The 27972-nt window shown below is 39.9% G+C and overlaps 1 protein-coding gene across 1 annotated transcript; it reads left to right on the top strand.

Moving 5' to 3' along the window:
- Positions 1 to 1499: 1499 nt before the first annotated feature.
- On the top strand, positions 1500 to 27964 carry LOC307018892 (acyl-coenzyme A thioesterase 11-like). Its single transcript, XM_079649391.1, has 17 exons — positions 1500 to 1578; positions 3939 to 4151; positions 5968 to 6037; positions 8092 to 8152; positions 17857 to 17961; positions 18484 to 18619; positions 19291 to 19382; positions 19961 to 20022; positions 20203 to 20322; positions 20455 to 20593; positions 21123 to 21178; positions 21255 to 21321; positions 23175 to 23258; positions 23353 to 23486; positions 25880 to 26044; positions 26573 to 26699; positions 27185 to 27964. The coding sequence occupies exons 2-17, from the start codon at positions 3947 to 3949 to the stop codon at positions 27422 to 27424; spliced, it is 1863 nt and encodes a 620-aa protein (XP_079505517.1). The 5' UTR covers positions 1500 to 1578; positions 3939 to 3946; the 3' UTR covers positions 27425 to 27964.
- The last annotated feature ends 8 nt before the right edge of the window (positions 27965 to 27972 follow it).

The following is a 27972-nucleotide window of genomic DNA, read 5'->3' on the forward strand; positions in this document are numbered from 1 at the left end:
GTCTGAAAGAGCTGCAGGCTAAATGAGTGTGCGGTACTTTTTACTGCTTGAGAGCATAGGTAATGTGTTCCTCGTTATTATTGATATGAAAGTAATTAACATGTATTACGTATATTTAGCCAACTATAACAACTATATCTTAAAACATACTTTTAACTTGTGTGTGGTAACCTGAAGGGGGGAAGATGGACTCAGGGACAAAGGGCCATAAACGGGATGTGTGTGTGCTGGCTACAAGCTGCTGTGTCGCACTGATTGGGTGCGACAGGCCATGTGTTGGTCTCTGCCAATAAGATGACCTCTGGGGGAAAGCACGTACCCCTCCTCCTCCTGTGTTTTAGTATGAAAGACTGTGTTTTCCTTTGGTTCGCGCTCTTGTTTTTCACCGGCCGTTCCTGAGACCTGTCTCACACGGTGGTAGAACCTGAGCCCGGAGTACTCTGCAGAGTGCTTCGTGATTTCTTTGTATTTGTATCGTTACTGTTTATCATTAAAGCAAGATTATTGTTTAACTTGTATTCTGGTGTTTCTTAATCCCTTCCTTTTCACGAATTCACCCAGCTTATCAAACGACACGCGGAGACGAGGTTGGTTTTCAACATCCTCCAAATCTCCAACAATAGTCGTTGACTTTATGAATTTCTGTTGTTTAGATCAGCTTTCCTTTGCATGTGTGCTGACATTTACCTAACTTTCTGTCCCTCCACTCTAACCAAGGATGCCTGTTCTTACATTCCAGCTACTGTTACGTTAATGATAACCATGCTAATTCCACTTACCGGGTAAATTTGCGGTAGCGCCGGGCTCGTTCTCTGTCACCTTTAGGACAGCCGCCTGACCTGGCTCTTCTTCTGTAGTGGTAATAGGGGAAAACTTCGGAAAACATAAAAATATTTTCGTCTGTTTTCGTTTCATGTTTGCTTCCTGTTTAGCGCTCCGCGAACTTGAATGATGGAAGGATCAAATTCTGATAACGTTAGAGAAACGTGGGGTTTGTCAGAGCCGAACAAAGTGTGTTGCTGTTGCTTAGCAACAGGCCAAAGGCGACGGAAAACCCCAGACGTCCAAAAGTATTAACACAGAAGGGGGCGAAAGCGTGAAAGCGAAGTCACAAAATGATGTTGTTACGTATCATCGCTCATTTTTAAGAGGGCATACGGAAATCACTGGCATTTTCTAGTGGGTATACGGCGTATACCAGCGTATCAAGTAGACTACACCACTGTATAATGTTTTAGTTGGTGTGTTCTCATTTGTAGTAAAGCACTGATATAACGTTAATTAAATTACATTAAGCATCAGCATAAAGTTTGGACAACTCAGGACCCACATCATAAATATTTAACTTTTAAATGGCTTCTTCTTCTAGAAACACATTAGTTCTGTAGCTCTAGTTCTGGGTATTAAACTGTTACAAATAGTATGTATTTCATGTATACCAATCAAACACTACATTTGAAAATGTGTCGTCTTAGTGAAGTCATTTTATCTTGAAAGGTATTACCGGAACAGCACTTGTTTATCGCCTAACATCACGTTATCAACGTTCAGCTTGATTCTTCTACAGCTCGCTGTCAGGTTAGTAAAACACATATTTGTTTACAGTCGTGTGAAGTGGGCTTATGTCAAATTCAAACTGCTTGAATGTCATTTTAATCCGTATTCACTCGAGTAGCTAGCACTAGTTTTACTTATAAGATAACTTAAACGGGGTTATGTTTGGAAGTTCGCTGTTGCAGAGCGGAGTCATGACTTGTGCGCAGTCACGTTACTTTGTCGTTATGAGAGTAGCATGTCTCTGCAGGGCGCTGCTGTTATTCATGAAAATAACAGCAGTAGTTGTCTGGAGTGTGTTCAGAACTGTGTGCGGTCTAGTCACATCAACAGTTGGAGTCAGAATGCGTGTATAAAGATAGAAGCGCAAACTTTTCAGAAAGGATATATTAACACTAACTTAGGACCTGCTGCAATGCTGCGTTTACTGACGTTACGGAACAAGGCCCATTTGTGATCCATGCCACATTACAGTAACATGCATAATGGAGATACTTACATTATGCTACTTTATACTTTTACTTCAATACATCTTGAAGGCAAATTATGTACCTTTTGCCTTTTATCAATCCTAAATATAAATTGATACATTATTATACATTATTATAGGTTAAGCTACCCAGCAGTGTATAAAGTAATTCAAATTAACCCCACCTTTACCAAGTGCAACACCCGAATGAATAAGCAAATAACCAATTTGCATGCTTATACTTTTTTACTTTTACTTAAGTAGAATTATGAACGCAGGACTTTGACTTGTAACATTATTTTTACATTGCAGTATTGCTATTTTTCCTTAAGTAAATCATCTTAACTTCATCCACCTCTGGTAACATGTCAACACAAAAAGTCTCTAAATATTTAGGCTTTCTGTGGGTTCTAGTAGAAACTAGTTGAAGCATTCCGTTTTAAATGAATCATTTTACAGGAAGCTGTTGCTGTAAACCTCTTTATGTCGACATTGTTGACTATGAGTGTGCAACCCTCATGTATTCACTCAACTCATGTGACCTGATATGTCATGGATTGAGGACATTGTCTTTTAAAGCTTAGATCACATTTAATGTTGTCGGATAGTCAAACAATTCCATCAAAGCAAGACATTTTTTCAAATATTAAAGAGGCCCTATTATGTTTTGGGGGTTTTCCTTTTCCTGTAGTGTGTTTTATAGGTTTTTGTGCATGTTAATGGTCTACAAAGACTAACATCCCTGTATTTTTGAACATTAAAGCATGGATACATGTCACAGCAGAGACACAAAATACTTATAGGAACCTGGAAATTAGCAGAATATTTCTTATTCAAGTATCTGTAGATACTTAGTCTTATAATTATTCCTATATTTTATACAACTGCACAGTAAAGTTAGTTATAAACACACAGTAAAATATGCCAAATGTTTGCTTACCATTCCTATGGAAGCTCTTACTATTTCCCTCACCCAAGCAAAGGGCAGATACTCTGCAGCCTGACCCGGCCTTATATCTGCACAGCGTGCAGGCTAACTAAGGTGGCTGGCTCACCTGATTTGAGAGGCAACTTCATCTGAATGTCAAAACATCGATTTTACACCAAGGTCCCATGGAGATAACGTCTGGCCAGGGTAGCAGCCATACAAACTGACAACATATACAATATGATAAAGATGACACAAAAATGTTGCCTTCTCAGACTGATGAAGGCTTTCTTTAAAGTCTTTGTCAGGGCTGCATTGTCTTATGTGTCCAGGCTGCTGCAGGCTGACATCTTGTCGGGGCAGCTGGTAAAATATTCAGATTTGCAAATAAATGTGTTAAGGTTAAAACTTGTAGGACATTCCTTGCCATGTTTAGCTGCTAAAGATTAAATGAGAGATTATATACAGACAGTGCTGTGTGCTATGACATTCTAACATGATGACTTTTAAAAACACAATGTTATTTCTTAATATCCTTTTGTGACAGCTTTAGATTCATCCTGACTTTGTAAAAAACCAGTACACGAGTTATCAAAATGTGTACAAATTGATGCAGTGATATAACATATTGGTATTGACGATGTTGGTGCTACTCTTATGACCTTACATTTGAAAACTTAATTTTTAATGTATTCACAATCAGTAAACAGTACCAGCTAACTTTTTTATTTGATTTGGTCACTTTTTACCATGATGTACTTATCTGCTATTTCTTTTTTACTTATTGTGTTTTTCTTAATTTTCTTTTTTTACGTGTGCCTACTTTGTAATTTATTATTAAATATGTAAGTCTATTCTCTTTACTTTATCAGCACCATACTTTTGCTGTTGTTACAATGTACACTTCCCCTTTGCGGGACAGATATTTGGAATTCTGATTCTGTTTCTGAAACCCATCTCAACCTAAGAAACTCTTCTCCTCCACAGCCTTGAAGATGAGTTCCAGAGTGTCAGGTGATCTGGAGAAAGAGGAGGAGGAAGATGAGGAGGATGAAGAAGAAGAAGAAGAGGAAGAAGGAAGTGTCAACCCGACAGAGGTGAAAATGAGTCAGATAGTGATGCCCTGTCACAGCAACCACCGCCAGGAGCTGAGTGTGGGACAGCTGCTCAAATGGATCGACTCCAGCGCCTGCCTCTCTGGTGAGTGAGTGAGTGAGTTTGTGTGTGTGTGTGTGTGTGTGTGTGTGTGTGTGTGTGTGTGTGTGTGTGTGTGTGTGTGTGTGTGTGTGTGTGTGTGTGTGTGTGTGTGTGTGTGTGTGTGTGTGTGTGTGTGTGTGTGTGTGTGTGTGTGTGTGTGTGTGTGTGTGTGTGTGTGTGTGTGTGTGTGTGTGTGTGTGTGTGTGTGTGTGTGTGTGTGTGTGTGTGTGTGTGTGTGTGTGTGTGTGTGTGTGTGTGTGTGTGTGTGTGTGTGTGTGTGTGTGTGTGTGTGTGTGTGTGTGTGTGTGTGTGTGTGTGTGTGTGATCAGGAGATCAAATACCAGTTTACCATAACAGCATCAAGAAGTTTCAACATGGCAGTGAATGCACTAACAGAAAAAGCCAGAAGAGCTCTAAATGCAATTAAGAGAACATTTTATAATGTCCAAATTCCAATTAAAATATGGCTCAAAATCTTTGATAGTGTGATCCAGCCCATTGCGCTGTACGTACGGTAGTGAAGTATGGGGTCCACTCAGTCACTCTCCACTCTCCTCTCTCTCTCTCTCTCTCTCTCTCTCTCTCTCTCTCTCTCTCTCTCTCTCTCTCTCTCTCTCTCTCGAGATCAAATGATTAACTGTGTATGTAATAAAGATCATAGTGTGGGTTGAATCCATTTTCATAACCACTGTCTTTTAACTGATTTAAATGCGAATTTCGTATGACTTGACTTGCTTGACTCTCACCACAGTGACTTGGGACTTGCTTGATACTTGCACATGTAGGACTTACTCCCATCTCTGCAAAGTACCATGGAAAAACATCCAAAAGTAGTTGTAACATATCATTCTTTGTCAAATCTGAATCAGAAGGTCTTTATAGGTCCAGCAGCGGAGACATTTTTAGTTACAGCAAAAGTGGCATAGCGGGTCAAAAAGAGTATGCAAAATAATGAAATATAGAGAAATAAAAGCACACATTAGTAAAATAATAAAATTGAAGACAAGTAATTACGGAGAGAGCGAGAGCGAGAGCGATAGCGCTCAAATGATTAACTGTGTATGTAATAAAGATCAAAGTGTGGGTTGAATCCATTTTCATAACCACTGTCTTATAACTGATTTAAATGCAAATTTCGTATGACTTGACTTGCTTGAATCTCACCACAGTGACTTGGGACTTGCTTGATACTTGCACATGTAGGACTTACTCCCATCTCTGAGAATACTCCTAGGAGAAGGAGACAAGGCACATCTTGCTGCCCAATATGTATATGCATGCCACAACCTGAGGGACAGTAAATGGCACACGCACACCCCCCCCCCCCCACAACACACACACACACACCCAAAGAAACACACACACCCAAAGAAACACACACACACACACACACACACACACACACACACACACACACACACACACACACACACACACACACACACACACACACACACACACACACACACACACACACACACACACACACACACACACACACACACACGCACACACACACACACACACTTGTGTTGAAGTGTAATTGTATCACTGTATATATATATATATCAATAATATGTAAACATTTGAAATGTATGTTAATGTTGTTAATTATTTTGATGCTTTGGCAACATTGTTTCGTTTAACTTTCATGCCAATAAAGCCCCTTTGAATTTCATTGAATTGAGAGAGATAGATTCAGTAAATATTAGTCATGTGGTTTGTGTTGAAATGATTTCCTTTTTTTGTGTCCACAGTCTGCGTAAGAACTGACTAGACATTTAGAACAAGATCACATGTGTGTGTTTGATATGTGCAGCTGAAAGGCATGCTGGGTGTCCCTGCATCACTGCATCCATGGACGACATCCACTTTGAACATACCATCAGGTAACAGGCGGAGGTGGAAGTAGTATTACGATGCTTTACTTAAGTAAAAGTACTAAAATCTCACTGTAAACTGTCTCACTGGTTACCAGTAAAAGTCCTGAATTAAGTATAGTATTACATTTCGTAAAAGTAAGCAATGAATAAAAAAATGATTGTAAGGTTTACAATTAAGAGTACCCAATGCAGAACAATCTAAAATAAATTACAAAAACACTCAAAACTATTATTTATCATTTTTTACATAATAATTACACATTTTGTCTGACTCTCTCAAAAAGCTAATATTTTGTAAACTATTGACTAGTTTAATTTATAACTTAACGTCCTATTTGATAAACTGTCAATATATAATATTTTGTAAACTCAACACAATTATTAAACAGCTTTACATGCAAACATCTGAATTTGTAAGATAATTAAAGCTGTTAGATGGATGTAATGTAATGTTGTAAAAGGTACAATATTTCCCTTTCAATGGTGAAGAAAACACTCAAGTAAGGTACAAGTACCTCTAATTTAAACTAAGTTACAATACTTGAGTAAATGTACTCAGTTACATTCCACCACTGGTAACAGGAAGTATGTGTTCTAGAGATGTTAAGATTCACCGATTCGCATCGGTGCACCGGCATAAACGTTCAAGATGCGAGTGCACCGGTTGAAAGAGTGCACATCGGCTACAGTTTGGGTTGAACCGGGTTGAACTCGCGATGCATCAATTGCGTAGCGTCTTTGCATCGGTAAAAAAAGGATTCATTCATATAAAATCCCCTCATCTTGTCAACGCTCAGCAGAGACGATCTTTGATATTTTCTTCGCCACTACGGAGGCCGAGAGTCTCAGTTATCAACACACGGAAGTTGAGAAAGAGAAACACAGCGCACCGAAAAATACCTACAAATCAAACGTTTGGCAACACTTTGGATTGTTCAAGAAAGACGGTGTAATAGTCCTTTATGCTATATAGTTGACCGCAGGTCATGGAGAGTAATAAGGTATCCGTAGACCTTTGTATGAGGTATCTTTATTACTTAACAGGTCTACAGCCATGATACATACATCCGTCCTAGATGCGGACTTGCACACACACAGTATCACTCTGCAGCCGCACCCCATCATTAACGTCCTGATGGTATATGTGCGCGGCACTATATACTACAGACGGTCAACTTGAAAGATCGCTCGCAAATTGTTAACGATGCCGAGCCGCTTTAAAGTACACAAGTAGTTCGAGGAACTTAGCGACGCACATAAAGAGGCGACATGGGGTCTGCGGCTGAAAAGAGAAACCTGAAAGTTAGACATATGAGTTAAATCACTCAGTGAGGTGTTCTGTCAGAGAGAGTGGTGGTTAGTTTACAGCAGCCTGTGACGGCCAATAATAATTTAAATGTTTTCCTTACTGTAAGCAGTTATGAAATACCTGTTTGTGAAAGGTTATTTGTATTCTTTATTGTTCATATAGAACCCACTGCTTTCTGCTCACTGGTGAGTTAGCCTATGAATGAGTGTTAAGCACATCAGGCTGGCAGCTGTATGGGCATTGCTCTATGGTAGCTGTTATTTGCCCATTGTTAATCATGAGCAATGCATCCTTACATTGTTTAACGTTGAGGTGTTATACAATTGTACTGTACTCTGGAGAGCTTTTAAAGGTACAAAAATAAACGGCATGATGGGATGTGCAGTACCAAATATGTAAAGCACTTTTTTTTTAATGTAGGATTTGCTGCATATAAGGAAAAAAACAAAAATCCTCTGTCGTACCATATTGAAGTATCATTATTTTTACATCGTGTTGAATCGCATCGTATCGCCCCGAATCGCATAATGTTGAATCAAATCGTATCGAACTGTATCGCAACAGGGGTGAATCGTATCGTATCGCATCGCATGGTGTTTCAAATGTATCGTTAATGTATCGTATCGTGGCAACGTATCGAGATGCGCATCGCATCGGCCTCAGTGATGGAGATGCACATCCCTAATGTGTTCAGATTGCTTGTGTGCATGTGTGAATATTATAAATACATTCCCCCTTTATCTCTGTGCAGTGTCGGTCAGGTGGTGAACATCAAGGCGAAGGTCAACAGAGCCTTCAACACCAGCATGGAGGTCAGAAAACGCATCACGCTTTGTAAACAAACATGGACAACAATTGTAGTATAGAAGAATACCTTTATTCGTCCCACAGAGGGGAAATGTACGATTGTTACAGCAAAGACCCAAAGGTAGCTTAATATTTTCATATGTCACTCAAGAAGCAAGCATAACAAACATATTAAAGATAACAAACTAGAAATGACAAATTAATTTGCAAGCAATATAGCAGCCAGATGAAAGTATAACAAGTTAGTAGAATAAATTGCACAGCTACTTACGGTAAATATATATTGAAAGACAGGGGTCCTGTTATAGTCTCTGTTGTTGTTATGTGTGTGGGGGTCTACCAGGGGCCTCTGCAGGAGCGAAGGAAGAAAGAATAGCAGCATTATAAAGGTATGTGAACTATCAGCCAGTAGCTATAAAAACTCAAACTAAAAAGTATAAATTGCACATATATTGCACCTATTATACAGCACACAATAACATTTATTTTAAACTAAAATAATTCAATTTAGTTTAGAAATTCCTTGGATTCTTTAAAATTCTAAGGAATCCAAAATCCAAGGAATCCAAATTCCTTGGATTTGGGTTTACCAAATTATAACAAAACATATGTTCTTACTTGCTGTGAATTATGAAATAGTAGCCTTACATTTTTAGGTGACAGACTCTCATGAAAGTGACAGGCCTTTACTATTATTTCTCTTATTCCCCTGTGTATGCAAAATAAAACCTTCCTCTATGTTTAGCTGTTTACAAATTCATTTCTTTTTCACAGAGCTAATGACATTAGTTACCATCAGCTAGCTTTGGAGTTTTACTGTCATTCTAACAACTAACTGTCGTTTTAATATCCTGATGCTACACAGGAACATAGCACTGACAGCCAGAGTCAGGTGGAATGACAGTACATACTTCTGAATTGCTTGCCAAATGTCAGCCTCTCAACAGGCTGGGGTGGGTATTGTCAACCCAGTCTCACAAAAAAACGTGTAATAACTACGTTGGTCCACAACGTAGGACGTAGTACTTCTACAAAAAAGCCTCCACCATTGACGAATTTCGTTTTATTCTCGGTGGAAAATGCCTATTTTAAGTTTAGTTTGGCGCCATTAAAATGCGTTTTGATGTCATTTAATGCGAGAAATATGAGTTGTTATTTCAGATTATGTGTGCAGTGGATGTACATGATCTTTAGTTTGCTTGTTATTACGAAGATTACTTCAGGAAATTGTGTCCATACAACGTTTTCATTGTTACCAAGGTGGTTGCTTGGGACGCTGCTATCGATATTATTTATGTTGTGTAACGGTTTAATGGTCTTTATTGCTACCCCCTTCCCCGTCAATGTATAGTGTTGGTCCACAGCGCAAACGTATTAGTTTAACAAAATCCGCATCTAAAATTGTGGCATAGATACGTTATTTTCCCCTGTGCAATTCTCCATTTACTCAACAATAACACATAATTATCCTTGTGTTTATTTATTTGTTTAATTAATAAACACAAGTTGGAGTCCGTCAGGACCGACGGTCGGAGCAGCTCATTTGCTTTAGAGAATATTACACCCGGAAGTAAGTATTCTCTCGGCTTCGCTTGACATACCCCGTGATAGTCCTCAAGCTCTGTGATTGGAGAGTGTGCTCCGAGGGTTACGCCAAGCGTCGAACAGCACTTGAAATAGGATGGAACCACGGCAGACTGTCCAAAACTGGATTTGAACGGGTCCACCCCGTCCCCCCCTCCCCCACCCCAAACACTCAAATTTAAAACATATCATTAATAAATGGGTGAAAATTGCTTGTGCCCATAATGGGCAGCATTAATATATATACCCACATGACAGCTAAGGTCAGAAGAGCTTTATTTAATGTAACAGCTGGTCTTATGTCTGTGACCCCTCCTGTTGTTAATTGATAAGCCTGAAGCAAATTTTGCAAATATGGCAGTAGCCATCGATCATCTTAAGATAAGATATACTTTATTGATCCCAAGTTGGAAACATTTGCGTTACATCAGCATGTGTAACAGTTGTAAATATGCAGTGGTGTTTATCTGTAAATCATTTAGTATAATCACACAAATTCTGTGTTTTATATTTAATAATTCTTTGTTCTTTATTTATTGATTGTTCAATACCTGACAAGGCCGGAGATGAAATATCTACATACATCTTATAAGAGTATAATACATATGTATAATATCAGTTAAAATAAGTGCTTCAAAATAGTTAACATTGCTGGAGGTATGCACAAATATTGATAGATGTCTTGTAATGCACTATTGAGGAACCTGCGACCCAAGTTTTTCATTCATTGCATAACTACACCGTTTGTGTATATGATATGTCAATAAACCTTAGAAAATCTTGAAATCTTGAAAGGGATGTGCAAAATAGTCATTATATACAGTCTTTAATTAACTATTAGTAGAGGATAACGAATAATGAATATACTTTATAGGGATCCTATTAATATCTAATAATACAAATAATGAAATTCAATAACATGCTTTAACCACTAGGTGTCCCTTTATATCAGCTGTGCACGTTTATGGTGTAAATACAGCCTACCAATTGGATCAAATATAAAAGTCAGCCGAATTAGTGTTGATCCTGCAAAGAGACGTATTGTGTGAAAAGAAATGTAAGATGTTGTTTAATTGCTGATATATTTATGATCCACGTCACGTTTTCAGTTTTGGCGGCAGTTCCTCATGTTTGTCTAAGTCTTCTCATCAAGGCTCTATAAATAGAGAACTACGGCAGATATGTAATATTTAATGCAGCCGAACCTTGTATTACAATGCCGTTATGTGATGACTTTCAAAGAGAAAAGCAAGCACACTCGGAATAAAGTATTATTATTTTATTTTTTTATGTTTTCGGTCTGTTTCCGGTATTTGTTTATGACGATGTGATGTGAGATGTGAGACTGGGTTGGAGAATTGCACAGGGGAAAATAACGTATCTATGCCACAATTTTAGATGCAGATTTTGTTAAACTAATACGTTTGCGCTGTGGAACAACACTATACATTGACGGGAAGGGGGTAGCAATAAAGATAACACCATTAAACAGTTACACAACATAACAGAAATAATATCGATAGCAGCGTCCCTAGCAACCACCTTGGTAACAATGAAAACGTTGTATGGGCACAATTTCCTGAAGCAATCTTCATAATAACTAGCAAACTAAAGATCATGTACATCCACTGCACACATGATCTGAAATAACAACTCATATTTCTCGCATCAAATGACATCAAAACGCATTTTAACTAACTAACTAATTAACTTTAAAATAGGCATTTTCCACTGAGAATAAAACGAAGTTCTGCCATGTTTTTTTTTTCTGCAGGGAGAAATTTGAAGATCACGTGACATAGACGCCAGCCATTGGAATGAATGGTGTAAAAAACGTAGGGATTTCAGAGCCGTTTTTGTAGAAATACCACGTCCTACGTTGTGGACCAACGTAGTTATTACACGTTTTTTTGTGAGACTGGGTTGGTATTGTAGAGCAGGGGTTCTCAAACTTTTTGTTTATGCGGACAAATTATTGCGGACTATTTATTATCAAGGATTTTCGCGGACCACCTCATATGCAAAATAAGTACATATCAGAGTTCCCGTTAGAATATTTTTTCGCCGGTCAACATGTCCGTTAAAGTTTAAATCTTCCGGACTAAATGAGAAAAGTGCCGGTCACAGGTCTTCTTTGTTATTTATTGTGCTTTAAAACAAATTGATATGATTCGATATTAAACAAACTAATTATAGTAGATTAACTATTCAAAAGTGAACAGTAACTTACAATAAAACGGGAATAATAAACGGAGCGCTAGCTCCCTCTCCTGACAGCCCGTCAGTAGCAGCTCGCGGACCAGTAAAGAGTGATCCGACAGTAAAACTAAACATATCTATAACTAGTTACGGTCAGTGCTTGAATTGGAATAAAAAAGGTGCCAGTACTCTAAATCAGCAACAAGTATTTGGCACAAAGTCATAGTATATCCTATAATGCTGGTGGGTTTGTCTCTTTACTGTATATTTTAGAAAGACTCACTGTACTTAAACAAAATGACTCAGGGTGCATCTGAGATTAGAGGGGGTGCAGTGGTAAAGTGCTATTTTTATAAGTGGGGAGTGGACCTGACACCCTCTAGTCTAGGGGGGTCCGGGGGCATGCTCCCCCGGGAACATTTTTTAAAAAATATTGAAGTTAGATGCATCAATCTGGTGCAATTTGAGAGCAAAATGAAGAGATATATGGATACCTCTCAACATCCGTAATGAAACAACTGTAAACAGATTTACTTTTTCTTTATGGATATAAAAGAAAGTAAAGCTTGACTCCTACTGGCTGGTTAAATGACTCCTCGTCCCTGAGGCCACTACCAGTTTTTTGTGCCATTTTGCTGGATTTATTTGTCAATAGCGTTGCTGCACAAAGTGATAGCCCTCTAGTTTAAATCTACTACCCAAAAAGAAACATATGGAGATGGGTTACTATTTAAAAAAATTGCAAATCTGTTTGGGAACAGTGGGGCCGGGCCTCAAATCCTATAGGGGGGTCTGGGGGCATGCTCCCCCGGTAAGATTTTTTTTTAAATGTTGGACTTAAATGCATCAATCTGGTGCATTTTGAGGGGGAAATAAAGAGACTACACCCATATGAAACAAAAATCAGAAGTGCCGGTACTGCGTACCGGTGAGTACCGGCCCAATTCAAGCACTGGTTACGGTAGTTTGAGAGGTAATTAAAATAGCTAGGTGTGATATTCTAACCTGAAGTGTGTGTTTTGTTCCACTCACCGCTGCATGTGATCATGCAGAGCTGCGTGTCGACTCGTCAGCAGCAGCTGATCTCTCTCTCCCGTCAGATTAGACTTTACTCGTGTGTATGTCCATATCGATCAGATCCAGCTAGTTCTAGCTAATGATAGGACTACCTGCTAAAAGACACCTAAACAATAAGCGTTGCTATGCAACCGGGTGAGGCCGCAAAGTATAGTGCAACATTATGCATTTGTTTACATGCCCACCGGAACCCCGAGGCATTACCAACAGATCAACGCACAATCAACCCATACAGGACATCTCTTTCTCCATATTAAGTGTTAGACATTAGAATTGACTATTCTTGTCTGTCACATAAGTGGCGCAAGTTGCGCCACTGATGTGGTATTGCGCTAAACGGCAATTATCTTTGAACGGACACTTGACCGGAGAGATTTAGATTTGCCGGTCTTCAGCATATTTTACCGGTCGTAGTCCGGTAATTACCGGCTAACGGGAACTCTGCTACATATATAAACGTAGTGTTAAAACGCCGATATTTTTTTATTGTTAATTATAGACAATCAAAAGTAAATTGAAGCCTATATCTGATGGCCTACTTTTGTGACCGGTGTCTGTCTGCGTTGTGTATGTTTCTCAAAGAGGACGGTGGACGCTATTTTAATGAGGTCACCCCAAACAATGCCACAAGTGCGCACGCGCGCAGTGCACTCACAAAACGGGCAGACAGGTCTACAAAAAAACTCCCGGTATGCTAGTCCTACTTTAGTTACTATACTGCAAAAAGCAGACGGCGCTGCACTCAACACACACAGACTCAAAACCATGGACACACAGGCATATAAGTAACATAAACAATGTATAGGCCTAAGTTGCATAAAGGCTTGAGCTACAGTATTGCAACTAAGCAGACAGCGCTGCTTTTCTCTCTCTCTCTCTCTCTCTCTCTCTCTCTCTCTCTCTCTCTCTCTCTCTCTCTCTCTACTTTCAAAATCTATTTAAATCTCAAAACAAACAAACAACATTCCCAAAGTTGTCCTGAAATTAACTTATTAAATAAACGTAACGAAAAATATAGCCTACTCAGGGGTGGATCTAGAAAAATATTCATGGGTTGGAAAGAGGGTGGCAGGAGATTTTGAGTGGTGGCATCCCCTGGCAGAAGTATCCTGATTTAATCGCAGTCATATAATATTTTAACTGAATAACATTAGGTGACATTATTTTGGCACATCAGTAAAGTCTTAAATAGAAATATATAAGATGGCAGACATACTTGAATGCATTTTACCTGATCAATAACTGAATTAGTTTGTTTCACTCTTAGACCAGGGGTACCAAATCTATGCAGACTGCAGCAATAAGCACATTATTTAACTGTCTCATCGATGTTTGTCTGAATTAATATGTAATATTAACAATCATATTATTCCTATCACTGTTATGATGCGGCGATTACCATTCTGTTCAGCAAAACGCCTCACAAACTGATTAAGATCCAAAGCTTTAGTGCGTTTTGATTCAATGCTGAGTACAGCCAAACTTGACAGTCTCTTCTCTGTCATTGTAGACTGCAAATACCTCATTCCTTCAGTAAGTCCGGATGCTTCTCGTTTTGCTCCGTCCCGTTCAAATGAAATCGCCGCCAATCATATTTCCGCTCGCGCCAGGGCCGGGGGTGGGGTTACAAGGCTCGTGTCTTGTGGTACATTCACTTGCACTCGGACATTAGAGATTTTCTCTCATAAATGTCAGATGAGCCCAACGACCACTACCCCACTGTCTGATATCATTAGAAAGCTAGGAATCTCCTCTTTCCAACAGTGTATACAACTCAAAATGTGTCTTCGGGTCAATGCGACTGATTTCGATAGAGCAAGTCACATGAGGTGGTCCCCAAAAATCCTTGATAATAAAAAGTGGATTTTATTTAATCAATCAATCAATCAATGTTTATTTATATAGCCCAATATCACAAATGTTACATTTGTCTCAGTGGACTTCACAGTTTGTACAGAATATCAGTATGACAATATGACACCCTCTGTCCTTAGACCCTCACATCGTACAAGTAAAAACTTCCAGAGAAAACCCACAGTTTAAAGGGAAAAATGGGAGAAACCTCAGGGAGAGCAACAGAGGAGGGATCCCTCTCCCAGGACGGACAGACGTGCAATAGATGCCGTGTGTAAATTGAAAAGATAATACATTTGCAACATAGGTAGACCAAATGTTTGGAAATGCATGTGTGTATAATAGGAAGATGAATCCACGAGTATATCCATCCAGGACTTATGATCCAGGACCACAGCCACGACTCAAGATCCAGGACTCGCGATCCATGACACAGGACCGCAGGATCATCCATGACTCCGGATCCCGGCGTATATAGACACCAAAAAGAAAGACATTTGGGGAAGCTGGGTTAATCGGAACATGAGAGTACACAGGTATAGACAGAGAGAAGGAAGAAGTAAGATGTCCCCCGACAAACTATGGATGACTGCCTAGGAGAGAGCGCAGAGAAGCGTGTAAGACTGCGACTCTGCCTCCTGGTCTCAACTCCAGTTTGTCATGGATTAAGTCCACAAAGCCCTGAAATGTTTGCCGAAATGAGATTTGCACCTTCCAAAGTAGGATGAATGCCGTCTCTCTTAATCAGACCAGGTTTTCCCCAGAAGGCTGTCCAATTATTCACGAAGCCCACATTGTTTGCTGGGCACCACCAAGACAACCAGCGCTGAAATGATAACATGCGGCTATACATGTCATCATTGATCAGATTGGGGAGGGGACCAGAGAAGATTAAGGTGTCCGACATTGTTTTAGCATAACTACACACCGACGCCACATTAAGTTTGGTGCATTCTGATTGGCGTAAACGAACATCATTACCACCGACGTGAATAACAATCCTACTGTATTTACGTTTATTTTTAGCCAGCAGTCTAAGATGCGCCTCAACGTCGCCCGCTCTGGCCCCCGGAATGCATGTGACTGTGGAGACTTCGGTCTCTAAATTCACGTGTCTCATAATAGAGCTACCAATAACCAGAGTTGGTTTCTCAGCAGGTGTCTCGCTGAGTGGGGAATATCTGTTAGATACGTGAACAGGTTGGTGGGGACCTGCGGGTTTCGCGTTATGCCCCTTCTGAACAGTCACCCAATCTCCCTGCTGCTCGGGAGTTGCCGGGGGACGGCTAAGAGGAGCTACCTTTTGCCGGTCCGCACCGGCTAACATGGGCTTTACTGTAGCTGAGTTATTTTCTAAGATGCGGAGCCGGGCTTCTATGGCTATGATTCCCGCCTCCAACCTAACAACTATACTACATTTAACACATGTATCGGTACCAGTAAAGGAGGTAGGGAAGTAACCAAACATGAGACAGTTAGAGCAGGAAATAGCACCCGAGGGTGGGGAAAGAGCCATGGCTAGCTATCAAGCTAAAGTAGCTACCGTTAGCAAACCCGAAAAGAGTGTAGGCAACTGTGGAGTTACAGTCGCTAAGAGAAGGAGAGTTTGTGAGTGCTTAAGCTGTAGTAACGTGTGATTACAACATCAGGCAGTTGCCGTGATCAAGAGTTTTAAAACGATCGATTAAGTTAAGATAATAAGCTATCAGCAACAGAACAGGCACACGGGATACCCGGAGATGACAACAACAACCGGAAGTTACAACATGCTTACCGCAATAGTGTCGCTCTCATTTAGCTTTTTTCCGCGGACCACAGTTTGAGAACCGCTGAGGACAGTAGTGATGTGTCGGTCACGAACGAGCCGATTCTTTTGAACGGCTCTTTGGTACGAACAAGGGGGACCGAGTCCTACTTGGTGAGAGCCGTTATTTTTATCGTTCAATCGTTGTTCCGCACTCACTGCCTGCCAAAATCCACTTGCCTTTTAAAAAGCTTTTTTAAAGTATATATATTTTAATTTTTTTTATTTTTAATGACAATCAAACATGTGGGAAGAGGGGGGGCGGCGCCCCTAGCGCCCCTATGGGCCGGCCGCCACTGGATGTTTGTCAATTTAAAAGATCATTTTGCAAGTCAAAAAAATAAAAATGTGTCGTAAAACTGTAAAGTAACACTTTTTTTTGTGTGAAACCGCTCAATGAACTACATCTCCCGTCTCGCACCACACACCAAGACGGCCGTCACGTTGGCACATTTCACTTCTTTCTTTCAGAATCAGGCGAAAAGTATTAAAAGAGGTGAAAATCACTACAAGTCTGGGCATGTTGAGAGCTGTACATGCACACAAGGGGAATTAGTCGGTTCCGTAAGAGCCAGCATGCGGGACCGGGATTCTTATATTTCAGCAGTTTTACGACAAACTGTGACTTTTTTGACATGGAAATGATTTCTTAAGATTGACAAACATCATATGTGTAATTCGTGGCACAATTCAAACGGGATCGAAAGATAATCTTTCTCTCCCCATTGACTTCAATACATCATTTTTCCGAAATAAGGACCCATGGGTCGGAAGTAGATGGGCGGGACTTCACCTCTCTTTAGCGGGCCCTCTGTGAATTTACAGCAGGACCGCCACTCAGCTCCTATCTTAGCTAAAGGAGCTTCTTTGATTTAGCCTTTCACATTCAAACAGAAACTGAATAGGCAGATTCAAAGGATTTATTTCTTTTGAAATGTTATTTTAAATACAATTAAATCAAGTTATTTTGGTAAAACTAATGAAAAATATAACTACATTTTTTTTTTTTTAAATATATAAAAAAGAAATTAAAAATGTTTTAAAATATATTTTTGTAGAATATCTTAGTTCCTCAGAGGGCCCTGACGGCTCGGATTTATATATAAACTTGAACTGAAAGGCTTTGTCTAGCTCCAAAGTAACTGATTTCAGTTGTAGAAGTAGAATTATTCTGTTTCTGTGTCCTGCCAGGTGGACGTGCAGGTCAGCTGTGAGGATCTGTTCTCTGATCGGCACTGGAGGGTCTGTCACGCCTTTGCCACCTTTGTTACCCAGCGCTCAAACACAGGCAAAAAGGTAAGGCTATACCGTCAGCCTATAAACAAAGTGAACGACGGCCTCATGGCTGTGCAGCACCACCTCTAAGCTAAAGGGGCTAATGACGTTAAGTATTATCATTTAGTCACTTGTTTCCAACCGCCATTTTTAGGACACATTGAAGCTCCAGAACTTCACCAGGGGTGTATTTACTGACACACAACACATACAAATATATTGTGTTAACCACATACATTATTTCAGGCATCTAATCCAATACATGTACAGTACCTACAAACCGAAGTGGTAAAAAGCTGACTCCTTTCTGGGTTAAAGGACTCATTCCCGAACCACTCTTTACTAAATTCCTTTTTAATGCCCCTCTTGGCTTTCAGGATTGTGTGTGATGTCGTCAGTGGAAACTTGCTACAATACTGACTACACAGTTCAAAATCATTATTGAAAAGCAAAATTCATTCACAGATTTTCAAGTCATTTTTATTAAACTTTGAAAGAATTTCCAAACACTAAGCAGACACCCTCACCATCATTTCCTCCCAGGTGATCCTGAAGCCCGTGGTGCCTCACACTGAGAAGGAGCAGGTGGAGTACAGCGTGGCGGCTGAGAGACGCAGGGTCAGGATGCTACACGATGACATCATCAAAGATCTGCTCTCCCACGGGTCTGTCCTGCAGGGTAGGCTTGATAAACACCACAGCATACAGAAGAACACATTAAGGGTAGCTGTTCCCCTGATAGAGATACTGCAGTGGGTTTAGACTTTGAAGGAGAATACGAGTCTAAATACAGAGAACAGGATTTAAAAACCCTGAAGAAGGGAGGGAATATGTTTCAAATCACATTCTGGAAACACTGGGCTTGCAATAAGGCATGCAAATCTGTTTAGACACACCCCGCCCCGCTGCCACAAATACTCACTTCCTCAACACAACGCACTACAGAGTGGTCAGCTGCAGATAAACTATGGATATCAGAGCGGATTTTAAAGAGCTACGTTGTTAGTGGAGGAGTTCAGTGCTACAGACAGAGGAGGGAAGTTAGGAAGAATCATTATGAATCTGACGATCTTTGGAAAAAATAAATAATAAGACAAACCATATCCTTTTAAATATTGCATTTTATTTAACGTATTTGTGATTTAACGTGTGTGTGTGTGTGTGTGTGTGTGTGTGTGTGTGTGTGTGTGTGTGTGTGTGTGTGTGTGTGTGTGTGTGTGTGTGTGTGTGTGTGTGTGTGTGTGTGTGTGTGTGTGTGTGTGTGTGTGTGTGTGTGTGTGTGTGTGTGTGTGTGTGTGTGTGTGTGTGTGTGTGTGTGTGTGTGTGTGTGTGTGTGCGTGCGTGCGTTAGCTGACAACACTGCAGTAGGTAATGCGGTGGCAGCAGATAAGACCAAAGTGGAGAGTGTTGAGCTGGTCCTACCCCCCCATGCTAACCATCAGGTTATTTTTGTATTTATTGTCTGTTTGTTTGTGTATCTTTCTGTGTGCCTCTCATCTTTATCTTTTACCGTCTGTTTTCTGGAAATGTATACTATTGTTGATGCCACTATAATCCGAAATGTCTTATATGTTTTTCTTTGTCTTTTTACCTTCAATATAAAATGTTGGTTTTGTGTAATTGCTCAAAAATCTAATACAACACAGGTTTATTGTTCTGAGTTTGTATCTTCATGTTATTTGCAGTATTGTAAGACACTTTAGATAAGTGTCTACTACATTTTGTTCAAAGGATTTGATAACCCTTCCTCTATATTTCCTCAGTACTTTGCCATTATAGTCTGTAGGCATAAGTTGACTGCATCATCATTTCATTTTCGGATGTGTAATTAGGTAGATCATTTGTTTATATATCATTTGTAAGTCAATTTGATACTGCTTAAGTTTGTAGAGTATCATAATTCTCTTGTTTCATTTCATTATTATTATTATAATAATAATAATAATGTTTTGTATTATTGTTTTACACGTTCAAAATAAATCAAATAAAAAATCAAAATGTCTGCTTATCTAACTACCAGGTGAATACATTTGGAGGACAGATCATGGCCTGGATGGTCAATGTAGCTACAATTGCTGCCAGGTACACACACACACACACACACACACACACACACACACACACACACACACACACACACACACACACACACACACACACACACACACACACACACACACACACACACACACACACACACACACACACACACAAGATTGCACTAGGGTTATAGGTTTCTCCTCCCCTCTCTCTGTGGTGCAGCCGTCTGTGTCAGGCTCACCCGACTCTGCGCACCATCGACATGTTCACCTTCAGAGGACCCTCTCAGGTGGGAGACAGGCTGCTCCTGAGGGCCATCGTCAACAACGCCTTCAAAAACAGGTATCACAATCCTACTGCAACATACAGAAGAGATCAGATGAGATGAATCAAGACTGATTTATGTAGAGAAAGTAGACCACCAGCTCAGTATTAAGATGTAGACTCTAAAGATGTGTGTCTCTGGTGCTGCAGCATGGAGGTGGGGGTGCGAGCAGAAGCCTACCATGAGGCGGGGCCCAACCGACACATTAACTCTGCCTTCATGACCTTCGAGGTGCTCGACGACCACAGGAAGCTCTGTACGTTACCACGGATACGACCCGAACCCCTGGTGAGTGAACTGCATTATAAGGTTTGACTAATAACATGACAAAAAAAATCATCCCATTTAAATCGTCTAAATCATTAAGAAATAAAACAAGAAATTGAACTCAAAATAAACTGCTTCTGGGGCAACAGTAAGCACAGGACAATATTCAATGTCCAGGCAAGAAGGTTAACTTTGTGCACTTATTTTGATGTATCCCAAGCTTTTTGGGATCATTTAATGCACATCATAACAACAAAAAAACAATCAAGTACGAAGCAACTTAGAAGACAAAAGCTTGATGATGTCATCGTCTAACGATGTCTTTGGGAATGTAGTAAATGTTGAGTTTGACCCATAATAGGGATAGAAGCCTCTAAAGTAAATTACCCCTTTTGACGATAATATGTCTAAAATAATACACAAAGCCTCTTAATAAAAAACAATAGGCTCATGCCTACTTCGAGCCTAAATATGAAAGGAGGATGTCCATGAGAAGATGGACAGAGGAATTTAGCTATTAAATTAAAGAGAATGTGTCTTTCACTCACAGGAAGGGGAGAGGAGGTTTCAAGAGGCCATAGCCAGGAAGAAGATCAGACTGGACAGGTCAAATATTTGTGTTCCTGTTAAGAGCAATGTTTTTAGAAATGTCTTCTTCTTATTTCTCTCCTTGTTGTTTCAGAAAGTACATCATTTCCCAGAAGCAGGGCGAGGCCCCTCTGTCTGTGCCCTGGGACCCCAGAAACCAGGTGAGTGATCAGAACCACTCAGGAGGATCAGCAACAAAGACATGTGCTGTGATCAGTTACACATGCAATACAGATCAACACACATGTCCACAGCTGGAGATGAATGGGTGTTCAGAGAGAGAGAGAGGGCCAGAAAACAGCACCAGCTTGCTGGCTGTACTTTGAGACGGCACAGCTTATTGTTTATTGACCTCCACTAACTGGTCAACAACGTCACTACTGGATCACCAGTATGGTCTTTCTCTGGGAATGTTTTATTCCCCCACAAAATAACCATTAGTCAGCAGAACATGACAGAGACTGAGCTTCTGAACATTTAACCTGCATTTAGAAATGTTCAGACCCAGAACACACAGATCATGATGTCTTTCAAAGGAGTTTGCATTAATGTAGCTGTATGGACAAGAAGTGCAGTGAGAAAAACAAATACAAACAAGATAAAGCGAACTAATATACATGTGATGTGACATTTGATGACAAAGTTGTTTTGTCTTATATAACTGAATGAGCTGTTAAGTATTGTTACATTCATTCATTTCATTTCAAACCTTTATTGAACCAGATTGGTCCCATTGAGATCATAGATCTCTTTTTCAAGGGAGACCTGCATACCAGATTACATGTAATCACATAGAGAGCAGCGTAGATCACTGGATCCAAAGAACTCTTATCGGTTTAATGAAGAGGTGCTGAGGATTTGTTCTTTCAAAAAGCTACATGCATCGTTGATACCAATGGAAACAATGACCAACTGTCCAATCACAACGCCAGACAGCCTTTTATTGAAACAGCTTTCTATGGTGAAGCCTGCTCATTAAGTACACCTAAACACAGTGAAGACTGATGGCAGTGTTTTTAGGGTTGTGCATTATGAGGTTAAATAAACACTGTCAGGGCAGTTGAATATATTCTGGCATAGAATATTTCTTTTATAATGAAAAACAATTCAGTTCTTAACAACAAAAACCTAATAATAATCATTTTCAATTTGAATTCAATGGAAATGCATTTCACATGTGTGATGTTTTTCATAGAGACAGATAAGATCAAATGGACCGTTAATAAGACCTTTGAAATCTTCCATCCAGCTGTCGTGTACTGATTCAGTATCCTCTTTGTGGTTGTTGGATAAATACATAGATAGATCATGACAGTCATTGTACAAGGATTACAACATTTGTTAAAAATAGAATACAAATAAAATGAAATAAACATTAAAAACAAATATATACATATTCACAATAGAAAATACATATATTCAGAACAGTATCTAAGAATACACACTTTAAATTATACAAAATCAATTAGAATACTCTCGGAAGCATATGCACATGGTGTACTATAGAGATCAGTTTTAGCAACAGCTGCTTCATCTACATTCAGAGGAGACAGAACACACTAATAACAACGGACATCAGGATCAAAGGTCTTGGAGCTTTTGAGAGAGCGGTATTAATGATTCATGATCCAAGGGCCACACAAGTTTTCCATTTATAAAATGTAGCTTTTTATTACTAGGCCTACTGAACAAGTTAAAAGCATGTGCGCGTTTAAATTCATGTACCTTGCTTTTGACTGACAGTCTACCGATCAAGCACAAGGCACATTTGTTCAGATACTATTTGATGCTTTCATTGGGAATTGTATTGTTTCATTGCATGTTAAAATACTACATTAAAATGGACACTTCTAGACTTCATCATCTGCATTCTACCTTAACAAACAGACGTAATGTTGACTGTGAGAAATGATCTGCAGGTTGAATTTCATACTGTACTGTATAGAATATTTATGTGTGTGTGTGTGTGTGTGTGTGTGTGTGTGTGTGTGTGTGTGTGTGTGTGTGTGTCCAGGTGTATCTGAGCTATAACAATGTTTCCGCTCTGAAGATGTTGGCTGCTAGAAAAAACTGGCGCCTCAGCTCTGAGAAAGACAAGGTACCCGAGTAGTTCTGTTTCATTTACGAGAATGATCTTTTTCTGTCCCCCAATGAGGAGCTGTTTGTCTGATCACAGGTTGATCTGTGTTCAGGTCCGTCTGTTCACCCTGGAGCATAAGTCCAGGCTGAGTTTCAGGGTGGAGTCAGAGGTTGATGTTCCTGCTCACAGAGCCTTCAGGCTGCTGGCAGAGCTGAGCGACCGGCCCAGCTGGGACCCACATTATCAGTACGCACGCACTTACACACACACTCACCAGAGTCAGAGAGGCACTAGAACACACACACACACAAGCTTCCACATTTCTAAAAAATGTTCTGCAGTATTCCAAAATGTAATTGAAAATTCCCGTTGCTTTTAGTTGAGGGAGCCTTTGTGATGCTAACTTCTGGATCAGCCCACAAAATCTGTCATCACTGCACCACTATCTATATAAAGGTCTGGGTTTATAAGTAGTGTACATATGGCTAACACATTTTTGCACAAAAAGATCCTCAGACGTTTAATGTGATGAATCCTCACAGTGTACTTTGGTTTGATTGTATAATCAGTGCAGAACGGATGAACATAACATCATACATTTATTGAGCCATGTTTGTTGTATTCGTCTGGAATTTCATTTCTGGAAAGCAGCTATAAAAGTGTTTCCAAATAGAAAGACAGGTCACACTTCATGTGGATAGTCCAATAATAAAATCTTTGAAATGTCAAGGTTCAAGGCTTTTATTGGTCATGCGTTCATAGCTACAGTGTAGTTATGACGATGAAAATCTCAGGTCACAGGCTCCTCCAACAGTGCAATACAATAACACAGAAAAACAGAAAAAATAGTGCATGTAAATACAAAAAGAAAAATAGTGCAATAAGAGTCTATATACAAGTGATTGGAATGATATATTAGATACATAATTTCTAAGTAGCAGCCAGATGAATGTTATGATGTTGTTTCAAAGTTCAGGTGTTTAATAGTCTAATGGCCTGTGGGATGAAACTGTCTCTGAGTCTGGTGGTTTTAGTCCGGATGCTGCGGTACCGCCTGCCAGATAATAAACCAGTGTCAAATGTAATCTGTAAATGTTAAGTGCCTTGGAGGAGGTGTGTTTTCCTTTACTAAGTTTGAAAAGGTCCTATTCTACCCTGTAGTGTGCCTGTGTTCCCTCCAGGGGGGGTTTCTCTCCCATACACTTCCCCCCTGCCTGAAACGCCTCCATTGGACCCCTTTGTTTACTTCTGTAACATAGTGACATCACTGTGTAACATTTGGACTTCAACTGGCTAGGGCTCCAACACATTGTACGTGATAGGCTAAGGGCCGGGACATCTCTAAGCGGTTGACCAATCACAACAGAGCCGGCCAGCTAACCAATCAGAGCATAATGGGCTCTGGTTTCAGACAGAGGGGGAAAAGAGGTGCTGCAGTGCAGGCAGTATGAGAACAATAAAGAGCTTTTTGAACATTAAAGCATGGAGACATGTCACAGTAGAGGCACTACATACTGATATACACCTGAATATCAGCAGGAGAGGACTCTTTAAAGTAGAGGCACTACATACTGATATACACCTGAATATCAGCAGGAGAGGACTCTTCAAAGTAGAGACACTACATCCTGATATACACCTGAACATCAGCAGGAGAGGACTCTTTAAAGTAGAGACACTACATACTGATATAACTCTGAACATCAGCAGGAGAGGACTCTTTAAAGTAGAGTCACTACATACTGATATACACCTGAACATCAGCAGGAGAGGACTCTTTAAAGTAGAGACACTACATACTGATATACACCTGAACATCAGCAGGAGAGGACTCTTTAAAGCAGGGACACTACATACTGACATACACCTGAACATCAGCCGGTCTGGACTCTTTAAAGTAGAGACACTACATACTGATATAACTCTGAACATCAGCAGGAGAGGACTCTTTAAAGTAGAGTCACTACATACTGATATACACCTGAACATCAGCAGGAGAGAACTCTTTAAAGTAGAGACACTACATACTGATATACACCTGAACATCAGCAGGAAAGGACTCTTTAAAGTAGAGTCACTACATACTGATATACACCTGAACATCAGCAGGAGAGGGCTCTTTAAAGTAGAGACACTACATACTGATATACACCTGAACATCAGCAGGAGAGGAACCTTTAAAGTAGAGACACTACATACTGATATGAACCTGAAAATGAGCAATAGATGTCATCTTTAAAAAGGTTCAGGGACCAGGTCAAGGTTATACTCTCCAACAAAACAACATTTTACTTTAAATGAATCTTAATTATTTTTGTAAGAAAGAGTTAAGTGCTGTGTGGCATACAAAAACCCTTTTTGCATGGATTGGTAATCATTGAACTTTTTCAGGGGCTGGTATGTTAGTTTTGTACCTTGGTATAAAGTCAGGCTAGCTGTTTGCACCCAACTCCAGTCATTATGCTATGCTTTGCTAAAGGAGAGTGGCTGTAGCTTCAATTTTATCGTAGAGACATGATATTCATTTTTAAATGTAACTCTTGGCAAAATTATGAATACATATTAAATGATATTACAATGACTTTAACAATATAGTCATTATTATTTCCCATCCCCCTCTCTTTCCTTCCCTACATCAGGAATTGTGAGCTGATATACCGGGTGGATGATGATGACTTCCTGTATCGAGTGGTGACCCCCTCAGTGCGTCAGGGGGGGGTGGGTTCCCCGACTTCAGCCCAACCAGGAGAAGGGATTCAAGACTTCATCTTGTTGGCTTCCAAGAGGAAGCCGTGTGGCAGCGGGTCAGTACACTGAATGGCTAAATGACAGGTCAAAGGTCACATACCCCTTATCTTTCAGAATTTACTGTCGCTTTGTTGTTGTAGGATATGTTGCACGAAATATATTGTTATATAATGTAGTAGTAAAGTAATCAGAAAAGGATCATTATGGTATTTAATGTTAAGAGCATATTGTGTGTGTACTAGGTTAAAAAAACAAGGCTTCACAAACTGGAATTAAGAATGTCAAGGTTAAACGAAAAGGCCACCTTTACTAGGTTCAGCTTGAGAAAAAAATTCTCTGTTAATGGGGTAAGAAGTGACGATAGGAAAATTGACAATTTAGGTCAAAGTATTACAGGGAACGCGACCATGGACACCTGTAAGGAAAGGTATGCAAAAAAGGGTTTCAACAAAGAATAGTGGAGGTGGTTAATCTTCCTTCACCTAGGTCAACCAAAGAGAAACAAGGAGGCTAAAAAGTTAAAGTGTTAAGAAGGAGGTCCTGGCCAAGATCACTCCAACAGTTTCTTGTGTTTTCCCCCTCAGAGACCCTTACGTCATCGCACTGCGCTCAGTGTCCCTGCCCACTCACCCCCCCACTGAAGGATATAACAGAGGAGAGGTTCTGTGTGCTGGCTTTACCATCCTGGAGATTAAAGACAACATGTCCCTGGTGAGACAAAAACTAGTTTAATATGGTTAATCATGGGTGAATAAACTGATAGAAATATAAAATGTTTGGCTCCCAGTTTTCTATCTAAGACTTTTTCTATGTACACAAAAAGCCTCTTTCTCTCAAATATTGTTCACAAATGTGTCTAAATCTGAGCACTTCTCCTTTGCTGAGTTAATCCATCCAGTGGCCATTTACTGTGAGCAGCCGGAGGCACACCTGTGCAATAATCCTGCTGTCTTATCAGCATCTTGATAGGCCACACCTGTGAGGTGTATGGATTATCTCGGCAAAGGAAGAGTGCTCACTAACACAGATTTAGAAAAATGTGTGAACAATATTTGAGAGAAAGAGGCCCTTTGTGTACATAGATGTTTGATTTCAGCTCATGAAAAATGTGAGCAAAAACAAAAGAGTTGCCTTTATATTTGTGTTCAGTGTAGATATAATGGAACACCTAACCATGTATGTGTATCTTTCTCCAGGTCAGTTACTATAACCAGGCGTCTCCAGAGGTTATTCCCTACATCTCCACGGACATCGCCGGCCTCTCCTCCACTTTCTACCACACCTTCTCTTCCTGCAGCCAGTACCTCGCCAAAAACAGGCTGCAGTCGGCCTCTGAGGAGCCAACTGGCCCAGACCAGACCACAAACACAGACAGTCCCACCTGGGCTGCTGCTGCAGACGGTCTGTCAGCGCCCCCCCACAGCACCAAGCTGTAGAGTCAGGGTTATTTCCAGGCCAGTTCACATCACGTGTACAGTGTTGCATGAGGTTAAGATGCTGCTTTACAACATGGTACTATTAACACGGCATTAAGTGGTCACGGTGATCAAAAGGTGATATTTAGATTCAATCTAAATATCCCCAAAAAGTGAGCCGAGAAAAAATAATGCTCTAATATTCAACCAGACTCTGATATAAAACATAGACCTAATTTCAAAATAAAGACTCATTCAATATTAATGATTGTGCCTTCACACAATTGAAACATTGGTGTCTGTGTCTAGCTATTGTCAGATAAAAATATGTTTTGCTTGTGAATCTACGGTTTGTATTATTGTAAAACTAACCAACTGCAGGCTTTTTATGAGATGCGGGTAATTTTTTTAAAGAAACACTAAATGTAGCAGTTAATGGTGAGAGAAATATCAACACGTTCTGACTGCAATGAGCAGAAGTACTTCTGTCTTTTTTTATAATAAATTGATGTTTTAGTAAATGCTTTTATAGACATTTTAATAAAAATGATTTCAACTGTGCTCTTCCA

Source organism: Notothenia rossii (assembly GCF_949606895.1).
Source record: "Notothenia rossii genome assembly, chromosome: 9".
In the NCBI taxonomy this organism is placed as follows: domain Eukaryota; kingdom Metazoa; phylum Chordata; class Actinopteri; order Perciformes; family Nototheniidae; genus Notothenia; species Notothenia rossii.

What these genes read in the sequence shown, in the direction of transcription:
- LOC307018892 (XM_079649391.1), top strand. Translation starts at nt 3,947, where the DNA reads ATGAGTTCCAGAGTGTCAGGTGATCTGGAGAAAGAGGAGGAGGAAGAT. An exon ending in CCCCCCATGCTAACCATCAG is followed by an intron (nt 19,383 to 19,960) that starts GTTATTTTTGTA and finishes TCTAACTACCAG; the next exon opens with GTGAATACATTTGGAGGACA. An exon ending in TTAAAGACAACATGTCCCTG is followed by an intron (nt 26,700 to 27,184) that starts GTGAGACAAAAA and finishes ATCTTTCTCCAG; the next exon opens with GTCAGTTACTATAACCAGGC.